The sequence below is a fragment of the Ambystoma mexicanum genome, chromosome 11 (genome assembly GCF_040938575.1).
Source record: "Ambystoma mexicanum isolate Mex_15411 chromosome 11, UKY_AmexF1_1, whole genome shotgun sequence".
NCBI lineage: Eukaryota > Metazoa > Chordata > Amphibia > Caudata > Ambystomatidae > Ambystoma > Ambystoma mexicanum.
The window spans coordinates 943,657,530-943,671,580 of NC_090934.1; the positions used below are offsets into that span (position 1 = coordinate 943,657,530).

General features: G+C 43.1%; 1 protein-coding gene across 1 annotated transcript in view; it reads right to left on the minus strand.

The window, feature by feature from the left end:
• Nucleotides 1–14,051, minus strand: part of LOC138505078 (mucin-5B-like) — a 2,064,041-nt gene that overhangs the window by 1,974,926 nt on the left and 75,064 nt on the right. Inside the window, exon 3 of the mRNA XM_069625397.1 lies at nucleotides 7,903–8,125. Within this exon, the coding sequence (XP_069481498.1) occupies nucleotides 7,903–8,125 (223 nt within the window). The remainder of the gene's footprint in view (nucleotides 1–7,902; nucleotides 8,126–14,051) is intronic.

The window sequence follows — 14,051 nt, forward strand, 5'->3', positions numbered from 1 at the left end:
CATCGGCATGACCATGTCCTCTAGATGCACAAATGTAAGGTTTAAGAGGCAGAGAGTGTCTGTAACCCCCTGGACATCTGTGGTGTGGAGAAAGTGATGTGCGGGTTGAGCAATAGTTGCCTGCAGCAGCTCCAAAATGTCACAGTTTGAAGTTCTCTTAACGGATGCAGTTGAAAGCTCGCAGAACAACCCTTGCAACATTTGAGCTATGATCAAGGGCATAGAGGACAAGCTACAGACCATGAACGCAAGAATAGATATGATAGAGAATAAAGTCCAGTCAGTGACTGAATGAGTGGATGAGGTGCATGCAGTGTTGTAATAAATGAGGAAGGCTGAAAACATTATCAGAGTGCATTCTCTTTCAACGCCGAGCTGTAGGTGATGATGGACTCTCCTTGTATTGGGTTAAATGGGTACCCATTTGAGAGGCTCCCTAGTTAGGCAGTCTTGTCAGGGGCATCTCCAGTTAAGCAATTTAAAAATGAAGCAAAAGATCCTGATCTGTGCATACTCACTCAGATTTCTCAATGAAATATGATGATATTGGGAGGTACATGTCGTGAAACTAATCCAGCATTATGCATTTTGTTTGCAGTCCTATGTATTGTCTATTGGTAATGATATATTTAATCAGTACGTTTATTGTATGTTCTGGTGCAAAGTATTTGCCAGAAATAAAAATGTTCATGATGGTCTTTTGGCAATCTGATTGTAGCAGTGAGAATAGGGTGTGAACATGGGCAGTCGATCTCTAATGTTGCATTTGGTGGATCTGCTGAAGATCTCTGTTCCAGTGCCAGCATAGTGTGTGATGGACTGTGAAGGCAGATGAACCACACTCTCACAGGCTGTTGCTGTTGGAAGAACAGCTGTGGCACTGCTAACTACAATCGAAGTAATGAGACACTAAAACCTCACAAAAGTCATGTAGGAGAGCTTATTATTGTTCAGAAGAACTACAAATGAAACATCTTTTACACCCAAGTCGAACATCTCTAAGTCAAAAAACTCTGCAAAGAGAAAAGGGATGCATCCAATTCCCTCCCATTGAAAGCTATCCTACATTTAACGAAGACATGCCTCAAATTAATACATGTATTTGTACAATAAAGACACAAAGTAAGTTTCAATATCTATCCATTCTCGCCATTAGCCTGTATATCCAAACACAGATCACAAGTAATGTGGTTGGCTTTACCCATTTCCATTTCGCATTTTAATAGCGTGAGCACCCAAGAGTCTCCAAGCTCTTTCTCAAAAATATGGGATCATCAAAGAGGAATTAGAAAGAGAGAGAGAGTCTTGATTTTCTGGTCCTCTGTATGTAAAAGCTCTTCAGGTAGTACATTCCACTGTCTAGCTCCACCAGTCAAAAACCCTAGTGCAATGGTAGCGTGGGACAATCAGTGTGCAGTGTGTTCTGAAGGAAATTGGATATCTAGCATTAAGGGTGATTATTCAAGTGTGGGGGCAGCAGGGGCGTAGTGGCCATAAAAACCTTTATCCATTACAGTAACGCAAAGCTGAACCAGACCTTAACAAGTAACCAATGTAGTCCCCGAGTGCAAGTGAAATGTGAATTTGCTTAAGTGTATGTATTACTATTCATGCTGTCACATTCTCACACGTGTGTAGACAATGAAGGGAGTGTTGGTTAATGCTTGCATATATAGAATTGCAGAAACGTAACCTGGCTTCAATAATGAGCAAGTGACTACTTTGCAAGGATGCTCTGATAGAAGGAGTCCAAGTTGTTTTAGAAGAATTAGATAGTACTTAACTGACCTAGTAATGCTAGATACTTGGTGTTCCATATAGGGGATTGAGTCACAATATTATACCTAAGATTTTCGCCTTGTATTGTACATAAATATTAACCCTAGTTCTGGAGATATTAGAGTATGTATTGAGGACTGAAGTAATTGATAAATGAATGAGAGGAAGCAGCTATTGAAATGTCTGTTTTCTCTTGGCTCGGGCCCAGTCAGTTATTCAATATCTCTTGATTTAGCTGAATATCATCAGGAGACGCAACATATTTGCCTCAAGTTCATCTTCCATACTGAAAATGGCCCAAGTGGCAGTGGTGTACGTTGTGAAAGATGGCATCTCAGTCTGTCAGTGGAGTGGATAGGGGCTCTACATATATTAGACATTAAAAAGGAGTGGGAAAAACAAGACTCCTGTAGAACACCACAGTCCACGTTCTTGGCGTGGCCATCAAAAGTGCCCTTCTTCATTCTTGATGTCCTGTTCACTAGAAAAGATCTAACAAAGCTAGATACCTATCTTTACACCCTCACCACCTGATCAAGGTGGTGTATCATCATTATATAGTCAAGGGTTTCAAATAGGCAGATAGGTCTAACAGCATAAGTAACTCAGGCGTGCCCTGTCCACAAATTTGGGGGAGGTTCTCCTTCATGTCCAGATGCACAGTCTCTGTGCCTCTACTAATGAAAATACAGGTTTTCATCTATTAACCCATCATCAGCCTTCCTTCCTTGTAAAAATCATAGCAAGCATAGCTATGCAACCTAACTCTTTATCTTGAAAATCAACCTTCTGAAAGAGAAGGAATCAGGCTTCTACCAGGGCTGCGGTACAGTAGCAAAAGCACTGAAGTCAGGTGATAAAAGGGTGACCTGTTCTCTCATCTTCCTAGACATTGTTTCAGTACAGTGGACACACTCTTCTACACATCATAAAATCATCCCTTGGGATTGATGGAATTGTCTTCAATTAGTATGCCTTTATGCTCTGGGATTGCTCTCCTCCTTCGATGAAAATCAAAAATGGACAGTCTCTCCAATTCTATTACCATACACTCTGAAGAATCATCTATACACGGGGTGCATTACAAAACCAAGAAAGAGAGGGGCCCTTGGGCCTAATTATATAAAATAAAATAAATGTAACAAATACAAGGTTTTACTATTACATATCTAAAATATTTACTGTTAGTGATATTCTCAAGGATTGCCCTTTACTAACATTTTTATTATTATGAATACAAAAACCATCGTCCTGATCAAAACATATGTAGGATGAAATGGGAATAGAAGGAAAGGTCTTAGAATGGTTTCAATCTTGGCTTACCAATCTTTTGCAAACAGTAATTATTGGGCAGGAAAGATCAGATACCTGTAGTGTTCTATTTGCCGTATCAAAGATTTGATTCTATCACCAATTTGGTTAAACTTATACATGGAGCCATTAGGGGAAATAGCTAGCAAAGATAGAGTGCACATATATCGGTATGCTGATGATACGCAGTTTTATATCAAGTGGTCCTCAAAAGCAGTAGTTGGTCATGCTGAGTAAATGTCTGGAGGAGATTGTTGAATGGATGGCTGCACATTTCTTGGAGCTAAACCATCTACAGACAGAGTTTTAATTGTTTCTCATAGAATACCAATCCTCAAATGAAAGACTTGTTTGGGGAGTTGCAGGTGATGGAAAGTCAGGAGATGGAGTTTAAGGAAACTGTGAAATCCAAATTGGAAACACTGGACTCCAAATTATCTCTTGTGCCATTAATTAATAATTTGGTGCAAATGGCAAACTTTCATCTCTTCAAATTAAGAGAATGTTCCTCTTCTTGCGCAATCACTGATGATATCACATATTGATTTTGATACTGCTTTGTTAAAGGATTTGCCAAAAATGGTTGTAGCCCCATTGAAAGCAGTATTTAATGCTGCAGACGGATGACTTAAGGGGCAAGAATATACGACCATGTAACACAATCTTAAAAGATCTACATTTGCTGCCTATTGATCAGAGGCCTATATTTATATTCCTCAGTATTACGCATAGAGCACTTTATGTTACGACTCCCACATATCTAGTAGAAAATGTGAACATTTCTGGGGGAGAAATAGGGAGCCGTGAAGTACTAAGGTTAGAAGTGCCTAAATTTAAAAGGACAAGTACCCTGAACCGCTCATTCTTAGGAGCAGCAGCAAAGTACTGGAATTAACTTACGAATGAATTAAGATTGACATCTGACTATTTAAAATTCTGTATACCAGTGACAGTATGGGTGTGGAAAGGGGTTGTTAACTGACTGCAAAGAGCAATGATTTATTTTTTTAGGATTTAATGATTGCACATTTTATCTAGGTTCTATGATAGTTTTATTAGTGGGGATGACTAACTGTATTTTCAGCAAAGAAAATATTTGTAACTAATTGCTTGTTATTAATGTTTTTTTAGAAATTGATTATGTTATCTTTGAAATCAGTGTTTGTCTACTTCATGCTTATATTCAAACTATAAATAAATCAAAATAAATAAACACATAAAACACATGTTGAAGTCCAATGCTAAAATAGTTTTATGGCATGAACAAATGTGCAATGTCTACCATCCCAAAAAGTGATATCTAATATAGCCCTTTCTCACTGCAATCTTCCTGTCTATATAAAGATTTGAAAGGCTAAGGACCAAGGATTAGTTCAATGACTCAAATCATGTATCTCTTTGGAAAGATACTTGAATATTTAACAAGCTAATCTTTCCATGCCAAAAAAGTCTGTGTAGTGGCTGCACAATATGTTCTAGCCCCTTGGTATTTCCTTATTTCTGCTGAATAGCATCTATTATGATATTGGAACATTCCTCAATCTTCTTTCTTCCTTGCATGACATTGTGTCAAGTCAATCTTTCACTTGCAATTGGAGACCAAATGACATTAGCCATCAGTATCTCATTTTCTGTTAAATGTGCCAGAATGGCCAATGAAAGAATTTATCTTGTTCTTATTAAAGTAGACATATTTAAAGCGTAAATAGCTGACTTTTTATAGCCACAAATCGCAGGAGCTCATATGCTATAGCTTCTTTTGAGGTTCTTTCGGATGTGTTAAATGAGGAAAAATTAATTAGGACTTCCCTAAGCCATTGGTCTTCTGTTGTCCTTAAACATTCAGCCCTGTGGACACACCCACCTCACACCACACTCACCCCTGAATTATTTCATGTATGTTTTGATTTTACTCTACAAACCTTCTCAAATATCTACTATTTCAAGATCTGTTTTCCAAGTGTTCACATTTCCTAGAGAGTTGTATGGTGTTCTAGCATGTGTAATCTGCTTTGTTTTTCAGAATTCTTAATTTGCTGGCTCATGAAGTACTTCATCTTTAGTATTCATGCTATATATTGGCATGCCATGCATTGTTTCCACCCCAGGAGTTGAGGCAGACTTCACTGCCTTTACCCTTCTGTATTATCACAATTGGGATGTGTCCTCTGCAACACAAGGTTAGTGGCACTAATGGCACCTTTCCAATGTGATGCTCCAGTGCACAAAATCCCACCTCTCAGACCATTGTTTGTCTCCCACTGCTAGGAAAGGACTTCTCATTTCATTTTGTTGTATTCAGCTAAAAGCCATAAAACACACATAGATATACATATAAAATCACAATAGCCATCAATTTGAATAATAATAATACAATTTCACCACTAGCGGACATTAAAAGTCACAGGATTGTCACGTCCAGAACCCAACAATTTGAAGTGTAATGAAGATCTTATGGTTTAAAATTGGATGAATAGGTAAGTTAAAAACAACAAAGCATCATTACAACCAAAGGAGTCATATAAAACTCCACATGAAAGTGGTAGAAATTACTATATGAGAAAAAGGTTAAAAGCTAACGCAGTTAACGCATGCATTTCATGTATTGCTCCACAGCAATGAGATCCCAGAGTGACAAGCACAAACAAATGATTAGTTCAAACTGGGACAATTTAAGAATCCATACGAAGCAGGTTCTCCAAACCATTGACCCTTCTCAACCAGGCCTGATGGATACATTAAGAAACAGATTGCACAAGCATCACATCAAAGGAGTTTGGAGGGAGGATCCAGTACCCAAATCCTAAGCATAGGTCTCAAGTAATAAAATCTTAGGGTTTTGAACTCACTGCATAAGAATAAGAAATGAACTTTTGTGAATCAGAGGTATATCCTGCCATTGATCTACACTGTTGTCAACAGGAGTCCTGCCACTGCTTCACCATTCAAACTAGCGATTCAGTATGGGTCTTACCAGGTCGTAATTACAGGACTTTTGCACCCTAGTATGCTCTTAACCACTTAGTCTGGGGGTCCTCTTTCATTTTTACAAATGCAGACCGGCTCTCTGAACTGAGTGGTATTTACTTTAGAGGCACTGCTCTTTTAAATCTTTATTTGCATACGCGTTGCACATATTTTGAACATACGGTCTGCATGGCGCCTCCAACGTAGGCATGAAAACAAATTGCTTCAATTCTCCACTGGACATGGATGTATAGTTACAAATGTTTCTGGTGCCCTTCAATGTTTTCAAATTAAATCGGACTTCAGACATACTCTTGACAAGTTCTTTTTTCTTTTGATTAGGTTGTTTAGAGCAGGATCCCAGCTCCTTGCTCGTGTCGGCGTCTGCTTTAAAGACCACACCTGCAATTTAATTCAGCTGTTCCCTTCTAGTGGCCACTTCATCATCATCCCACAAGGGCTTATTGTGATTCACAGATAGACTTGTATATTTCACAGCCCGCTTTGTGCTTCTATAATGGGCCTATTACTCAAACGGATCAAGTTTCCAAAGTGACCAATATCTTCAATTTGAACATCCTCAAGACAATGAATATGCTGACGGGGCCATTTAATGTTTCTATTGCCTGTTATACTTAGAGATGCAGGATAAGTAAGGGTGATTTTGTAAACGTTGGCCATAGGGATTATTGTGTTAAGCGTGCCATTGCTTGAGGTCTCTGAGATAATATCTATGTAAGTCCATCCTCCAAAGATGTTGAGACTAACCAACCAGGAGTCTGTAGATGAGAACTAATTGCGATGTGTAAATGCACCCTTGCTTGGAATCTCTCCAAATATTCTACGGTTCAGACATGTAATTTACATTTATAGGCTACTTTGGTGAGTCTAGGTCGCCCTTGCATTACCCTTATTTATCGGTATTGATCCTTGGACCTCCCATAGCTCGTAGAGGACCCTTCATACTTCTGGCGACATATGATTCTTTATAATCTTCGTGTTAACTTCTCCTGCAACAAGAAGTATGTCAGTTGGATATTCTGCTTCTATCCTCATAACCTGTCTCATTATATGGCATGTGTGGGTCAGAGCAGTGTCTATATATTGGACATAATGAAATACCCTTGTGTATTCTGAAAAGCAGGTTCCTGGTTATATTCTATTCTCTTCACTAGCACATTATCCATATTCCAGTACTGTTGGCAAAATTGCCTTACGGTTATTTACTATGTTTGCCAGACCACCCTTTGGGTGGCCCTTTCACCCCTTCGAAGCTGGTACAGAATGATCTGCAAACGTATTGCAAAAGACTTCATCCATAACCCATGTTTCTGGAGTACAGGTGAAGCAGAAAGAAAGTCTTGTTCAATCTATGGTAGATGCCTTGGAAGCATGATGCATTCCAACTGAACAGGGAGGACTCTCTGTCAGGTATAGTTAGATTTATTGTATTCTTTGAACTTTGTTTAAAAAATGCAGCATTTCACCATGCTTCACAAGCAGTGTATGAACTTTTGATCATCCTAGTAAATTAGAAAAATATGTTGTATGTTGCATCTCATCGGTCCAAGATACAGAATAGCCAGAGCAGGAGGCAACAGTTTCTCTGTCATTGCTGCTAAGCTCTGGAACTCCCTACCGCTAGCTCTGAGATCGGAGCAATCATACTGGTCTTTCTGCAAACACATGAAAACATGCCACTTTACCTGGGGAACCCACCTTAAGTCATTAAACCATTAAACCAGGGAGTTCGGCTTCACCTATGTTATGCACACTGCTGTTTTCAGTACAGGCGTAGTTGGTTGCTTGGGCAGGTGACTGCCTCCTGCAGGTATATATACTTACGGCACAGATCGGGCCTCCTCCAGTTCTGGGGTATTCCGTCAGCTTGGGTGCACGCAAGAGCATATTCAGTGAAGGTACTGCACAGACAGCTGGAGCTGGGAGTCGCCTGGCAATGGCATAGGTCATTCACGCAGGCAATGATGTATGGCCTCACATCCACCTGCTCGTTGCAGTCCAGAAACCCAGGGCCGGTGAGCGTTATCGAACACACGAGACTCTGTGCCTAAAAAACAGAGATATCAACACCCTAGTCATTTGCAGCAGGACATTGTCTCTAACAAATGCTTTTAATGGTAAAAAATACCGAAAACAAAATGCAAGTGGCTGAGTTAGACATTACAGACGAATTAGAACAATATGACAAACTCGCATTGCTTTCGGATCAGAGAAGGGTGGGGATAGTACTAAGGAATGAGATCAATCACGATAGGTGGGCGGTGGAGTGGCAAGAGAAGTGGGAACGAATTTGGGCCAGTCACGGTGAGGGGCACAGGAATGAGAGCAATGTATAGGCGCGTTACAAATGCAATATCATATCATAATCATGGGATGAGGTACGGTGTTTGTGTGGGGGACGAAGATGGGGGGGTGCTCCATGCCAGTGGCAGGGAAAAGGATGAGGGCTGTGGAGCTGTTCAGGGGAGCAACAGAGCGGGAGCGGGCAAATAAATAAGAAGGGTTGTGGCCAATCATGTAAGGATCTGCAGATTGTAATGGCGGGCGGAAGAGTAGAAGGGGCAACAGGACCCTGTCTGTTAAATTAGAGTATGCAGATAGTGGCTGAGTAGACAAAGGGGCTGAGTGTCAGTGGGGATGAGAGAGGAGGTAGGGGTGCCACTAAGTATCACGGGGTGGTAAGGCAGTTTTTCCTTCAACATCCAGATATATTTATTATGGGCATTTTAGGCAAAGGCCAAACATGCATTAGGTGTAACGTTAAATCGGCAACGCCGTTTTCATGCATTTTTAAAAGTAGCACAAATTATTTTTGTCAAGCTGACATACAACCATCACAACACATGGCAAATCACTTTTAAACACATCTGAAAATACCAAGGACAGAACCGCTTATTATTGCCCATACGTGCAAGTGCTGTCCTGTGATAATTGATTCTTTTTCTTAAAGCGCCTAAATGCAGCACGGATATCAGGACAGACCTGGGATTTCAGCTTCTTATTTTTGCCTCTATTATTTTCCTTTTTCTTGTAGTGGTGTGATTCCCTTTCTAGAGGTTTCCAGGATACAATTGTCCTCCTGGAGGTAGGGAGGATACCTCGCGGCCTAAGAATCTGCATTTTTACTTTGTTCGAGGAAGAGGACATTGATGCTTAAACATTAAGGACTCGCCCAGGAACTAAACCTAAACTGACTGGATATCCATTGGGAAAAACATACTGTTATCATCTTCCACTTCATTCCTGATCCCTTTCGTGGCCCATCATTCCACAATGTACTTCCCTATGATCTTTTGCCCTGGCTTTAGTGGATGAGGATCTCTATTTGCGACTTAGTGACACCAGGAGAAAAGGGAGAAATTATCTTTACACCAATGAGAAGAAGCCATATTATGCTAGAGGAATAGCCATTTAATCCATCTTAACAGTTCTAAAACAGAAAATATTTTCTTTGCTACTAAACACAGAAAATGATTTCATGAGATTTTGGTTCCCTCCTTACTCCTCCTCTCTCTCCCACTGAGCTCTAAAATAATAAATATTGACTTCCTATTCAATGAGCAAATGTCCCAATGACAACAAATTTACTCAGTTGGCAGTTGCTTCAACTTATTAAGGATTTATAAAAAATTGACCTAGGGCATGCAATGTGATCACCAGGAAGAAGCTAGTGGATAAGGACTGGGAGACCCTGGAGGCAGGGATTGCTGTACTCTCCACAATGCTGGCCCTGGAAGTGGTAATAGTGGGTTCCCCAAAGGGCCTCCATCCTATCCCTAGCCTTATATTTCGCATATCAGATGCAGTTGCAAACCCTCCACGTTGGCACACTCTGAATAACAAACAACAAAGTCAAAGCTTGTGGAGTTCAGATGGGTACAGGTTTGAGAGTGCAGCTCGTGGGAGCCACCATGAGCACATCCCACATTATGCCCCTAGAACATACGCTAGACCATAGAGCCCATGTGATTTACGACTGGTGAAATTCTGCAGTAGACTGCCTGTACCCCATTGCTGAAAAGGGCAGCTAGAAGAGGTCTGCCGCATGCCATCAATGTGGCAAATGTCCATTATGTAGCCTCGGTGTGCAATTGTTCTCTGCCCAAGCTCAACTGACTGGTAAAGTCCACTCCCAAACTGCACACAGCCTCACTCATTGTCTAACTACACAGCCAATTGCGCACCCCACTAGGCAATAAAAAGTGAAAAGCCAATGCATCATTGCGGGTGAAAGGAGTCAGTTGGAAGGCAAAGGGAGTGCACAGCTGATACCCATTGTCTAAGTACACAGCCAATTGTGCACCCCACTAGACAATACAAAGTGAGCAAGCCAGTGCAGCAGTGCAGGTGATCGGAGTCAGTTGGAAAGCAAAGGGAGTGCACAGTCTCACTCATTCTCTAAGTACACAGCAATTGTGCACCCGACTAGGCAATACAAAGCGAGCAAGCCAGTGCAGCAGTGTGGGTGATACAAGTCCGTTGGAAGGTGAAGGGAGTGGCAGTTGGAAAGGAGACGCAAGCGGTTGGATTAGACAAAGGGAGGGGAATAGGAGCAGAGGTTGAGAGAGAGCTTGTAGAGAGAGGGGGGTTGGAGAAAGGAAGGGGAGAATGCGGAAAGGGGGAACATCAGAATAAAGCGAAAGGAATGAGTAAAGCAAGGAGAAGACAGACGAGCAGGAAGAGAGCGTCCAAGGGGAGGGTTAAAGAGTGCTCGTGGAGGAGAACAAGGAAGTAAGCCCGAAATGAAAGGAATGCACCTGTAACAATGGTGTGCTTCTAGATTGATGGAGAGAGGCTGCAACAAAGATTGAGGTTACCCTTTGGATAACAACCTAGAGGCGATAAACCTTAATACTGCCTAAGTCGAGAAGGTGGCTTTAAGAGCTAACCAGGGGGTGGGGGGGGAGCTAAAGTAGTTGTGGGTCCAACAGTTTATTTAGTGCCTGACCTCTGATCCCCATCAGAAAACCTATCAGTGCCAGCTGGTGGTGCCTGATAGCAAAGTGCGGGAAAAGCAAAGTGAGAGCTTGACAACCACTGCACCAGTCACAGAATACATGAGAGTCATGGAAGAAGTGCTTGGAAGCTTTGAAAACCCAGAGATTGTGAAAGACTGTTCGAACTTCCTTGTAAGCAGCCTTTTATCTAAGAAAGAGAGTAATGGACAGAGGGTCACATTTCACAAAGAGGTCATGGAGCTGGTTAGGCACCAGACATATTGTGGTACCATTTCTAACTCCATCACTGTTAGTTCAGACAGCCCTAATTCCTATTGTGAGAACAATAAAAAAGATGGAGAAGCTCACCATTTGTTTGAGTTACCTGTTGAGCCCTCAGCCGTAACATGCCTTTATTGCCAAAAATGCTGACAACGGTAGGCTTAACTACTTCCACACATAGCTCTTCGCTGTCGACGGCCGAAGGAGAGTGGCGACAGGGACTGGCGCAGCGTCGAGAGAGGCTGCCTGGTGCTGGTGCCTACCGGAGGAACTTGGAGCAGCTGGGGCCTCGGTGCAGACTGCGCCACTGTGCTGGTACCGTCAGCTCGGAATGAGTGGGGGAGGAGTGTTGGCCTCACGCTATGCACCGCAACCTGGGGGTAGTCGACTTCCCAGGCTGGGTTCGCCCAGGCGGGGGAGCGACTCATTGGGTCTACTTGGCCAGTGGTGGGCCTGATCCCCTTGATGGCTGGAGTGGCCTGGAACAGCTGCTGCGATGCGAGTGGTGGGGGCTCCCTCGAGCAGACACAAGGTTTGGAGAGGAGCAGCAGTGATCTTGTTCTGAGTGGGTGGTGCACCGGAGGCATTGGCGACCTGATCTTCTCCTCCTGTTGGGGTGTAGAGAACTACCTGGAGCTCCTGATATTGGCTGATTGCTCACTGGGATGAACCCTTGTCATTAGGGGCTATATCTACACCGGAGGGTGATACTGGAGGCAGGAGAGGCGCCCTCCTGATGGCTCAGAAGTTCAGACCGGTGCCTCCATGGAAGTATGACCAGGAGATATATGGATTTATTACCCCTACCGCCAGTGTGGGCCCTCCTACAAAAATGGTGATGGAGTGCATATCCTGAAATTCGCAGTGCTGGGCTGGAGACCGAATCAAGACTCCTTGAAGGTACAGTTGAGGCACTACCAGAGGCTCCCTGGATGTGTTACTGCATGGCGAAAGGTAATACATGGCAGTCCCACTTACCATTCTCCCAGAAGGAGTGCCTGAGTGATGAGGAAGCGAAGATGCTGTCACCCCGAGACACCCCAGACAGGCCAGGATATGCAGGCCAGGCATAGTCTGGCACAATGCCTGCTGATAGTGCCCCGGCATCGGAACTCAGTTTAGTGTTGCCCAAAAAGAGATCCGGGTTTGTATCTATTAACTCCAAGTTTGATGGAATGTCATACAAGGTCAATCGTATGCAGGAATGTATCGAGAAGGAGAATAGCTGGATAATTTAGGCAGAACACTTAGTGGGTGTCCTGGAGGACACTAGTGGGGAAGTGACACAGGCGATCCGCACCTTGCAGAGGGAAGTCAAAACAATCAAAGAGAAGAACAAGGACCTGGAGGCGAGATCCCATTGGAACAACATCTGGGTGGTAGGAATTCCAGAATCATTGCCACAGCAGAACATGGAGATATTTATGGAAAAGTTCATTCAAGAGGTACTGCAAACACCCCTGTTGTCATCACAATTCTTGCTTGAAAAGGCGCACCTGGTGTCACAACTGGTTCCAAGACCTGGCCAGATCCCTCAACCAATCATAGCTCGCTTGTTAAATCACAAGGACCGGGAAGTGATTCTTCGCAGAGCCTGCAAGCTTGGAAACTTGCAGTATGTGAATGCTTGGGTGTCGGTCTATCCTGACTTCACCCCATCAGTCGAGAAGGCTTGCCTTTCTTTCTTAGCGGCTAAACGTGCCCTTCATGAGCACGGCTTACAGTATGCTATGCTGTACCCATCCAAAATGCGGGTGCTTCATGCAGGCAAGTCTCATTTCTTTATTGACCTTGGGGCAGTACAAGACTTTCTGGAAGCGCTGCCGAAGGAGTGAGGGGATACCCAAGTCAAGACTGTACTGGGTTGTGTTACTATCCTTGGGGATATGCATTGCGTGCAATGGATGCGGGATGTCCCAGCGGACCAAGATTGATATGTGCCTTGCCGGATTAATCTAAGCATGTGCAGCATATGTTTGGTGGGTTTAAACTATGCTTGCACATGTAACGAATTGGTCCAGTGGCTGAGTATTCTTGTTGATGCATGAGCCTCCCCCTGGTAGTAGATCACCCTCTTAGTTGTTCCTGTCTAGATGCCACAAATATTTGCATGCTAATATGGAATGGGCACGTGACCTCAATGTCATTTTAGACCCAGTGAGGGATAGATCTGCTAGTGGTGTCCGACCCCTTTCTCGTGCAGCGGAAATGGTGCGGAGGTGCATGTCTGATCTGGAGTTGCTAGATGTCTGGCATGTACTTCCCCCTGAGGATAGACGGTATTCGTTCCATTTGACCGTCGACAATAATTCCTTGCTTTGGACTATGTTTTGGCAGGCTAGCCCCTGGTGCGCATGATGGCCGAATGCTCCCTTCTTCCAAAAATGTTGTCAGACCACTCACCTATTCTCTGGTCTCTGGATGTGGGTCATGAAAGTATCCCTCGACCCTTCTGGAGATTTAAGTCTGCAACTCTGTTTCTGCATTCTGCAGCAAAGTGATTAGCCTCATTAAGTTGTACTTTCAAGAAAACTTGGGTTCGGTGTCTATCATGGGCTCCAAAAGGCAAGCATTTAAGGTAGTCCTATGTGGGGGGTCCATGTTCTTGGAATTGGGAGTACTGAAGACGATTCGCAGGCAATTGACTGAAGTAGAATTGGAAATTAAGCACTATGAGGCCAAGGCTGGGGAGGCAGGGATGTAGATTTTAGGACCAGACTGCAAGATGCACTAGAGTGCTTCCATGATCTGGCT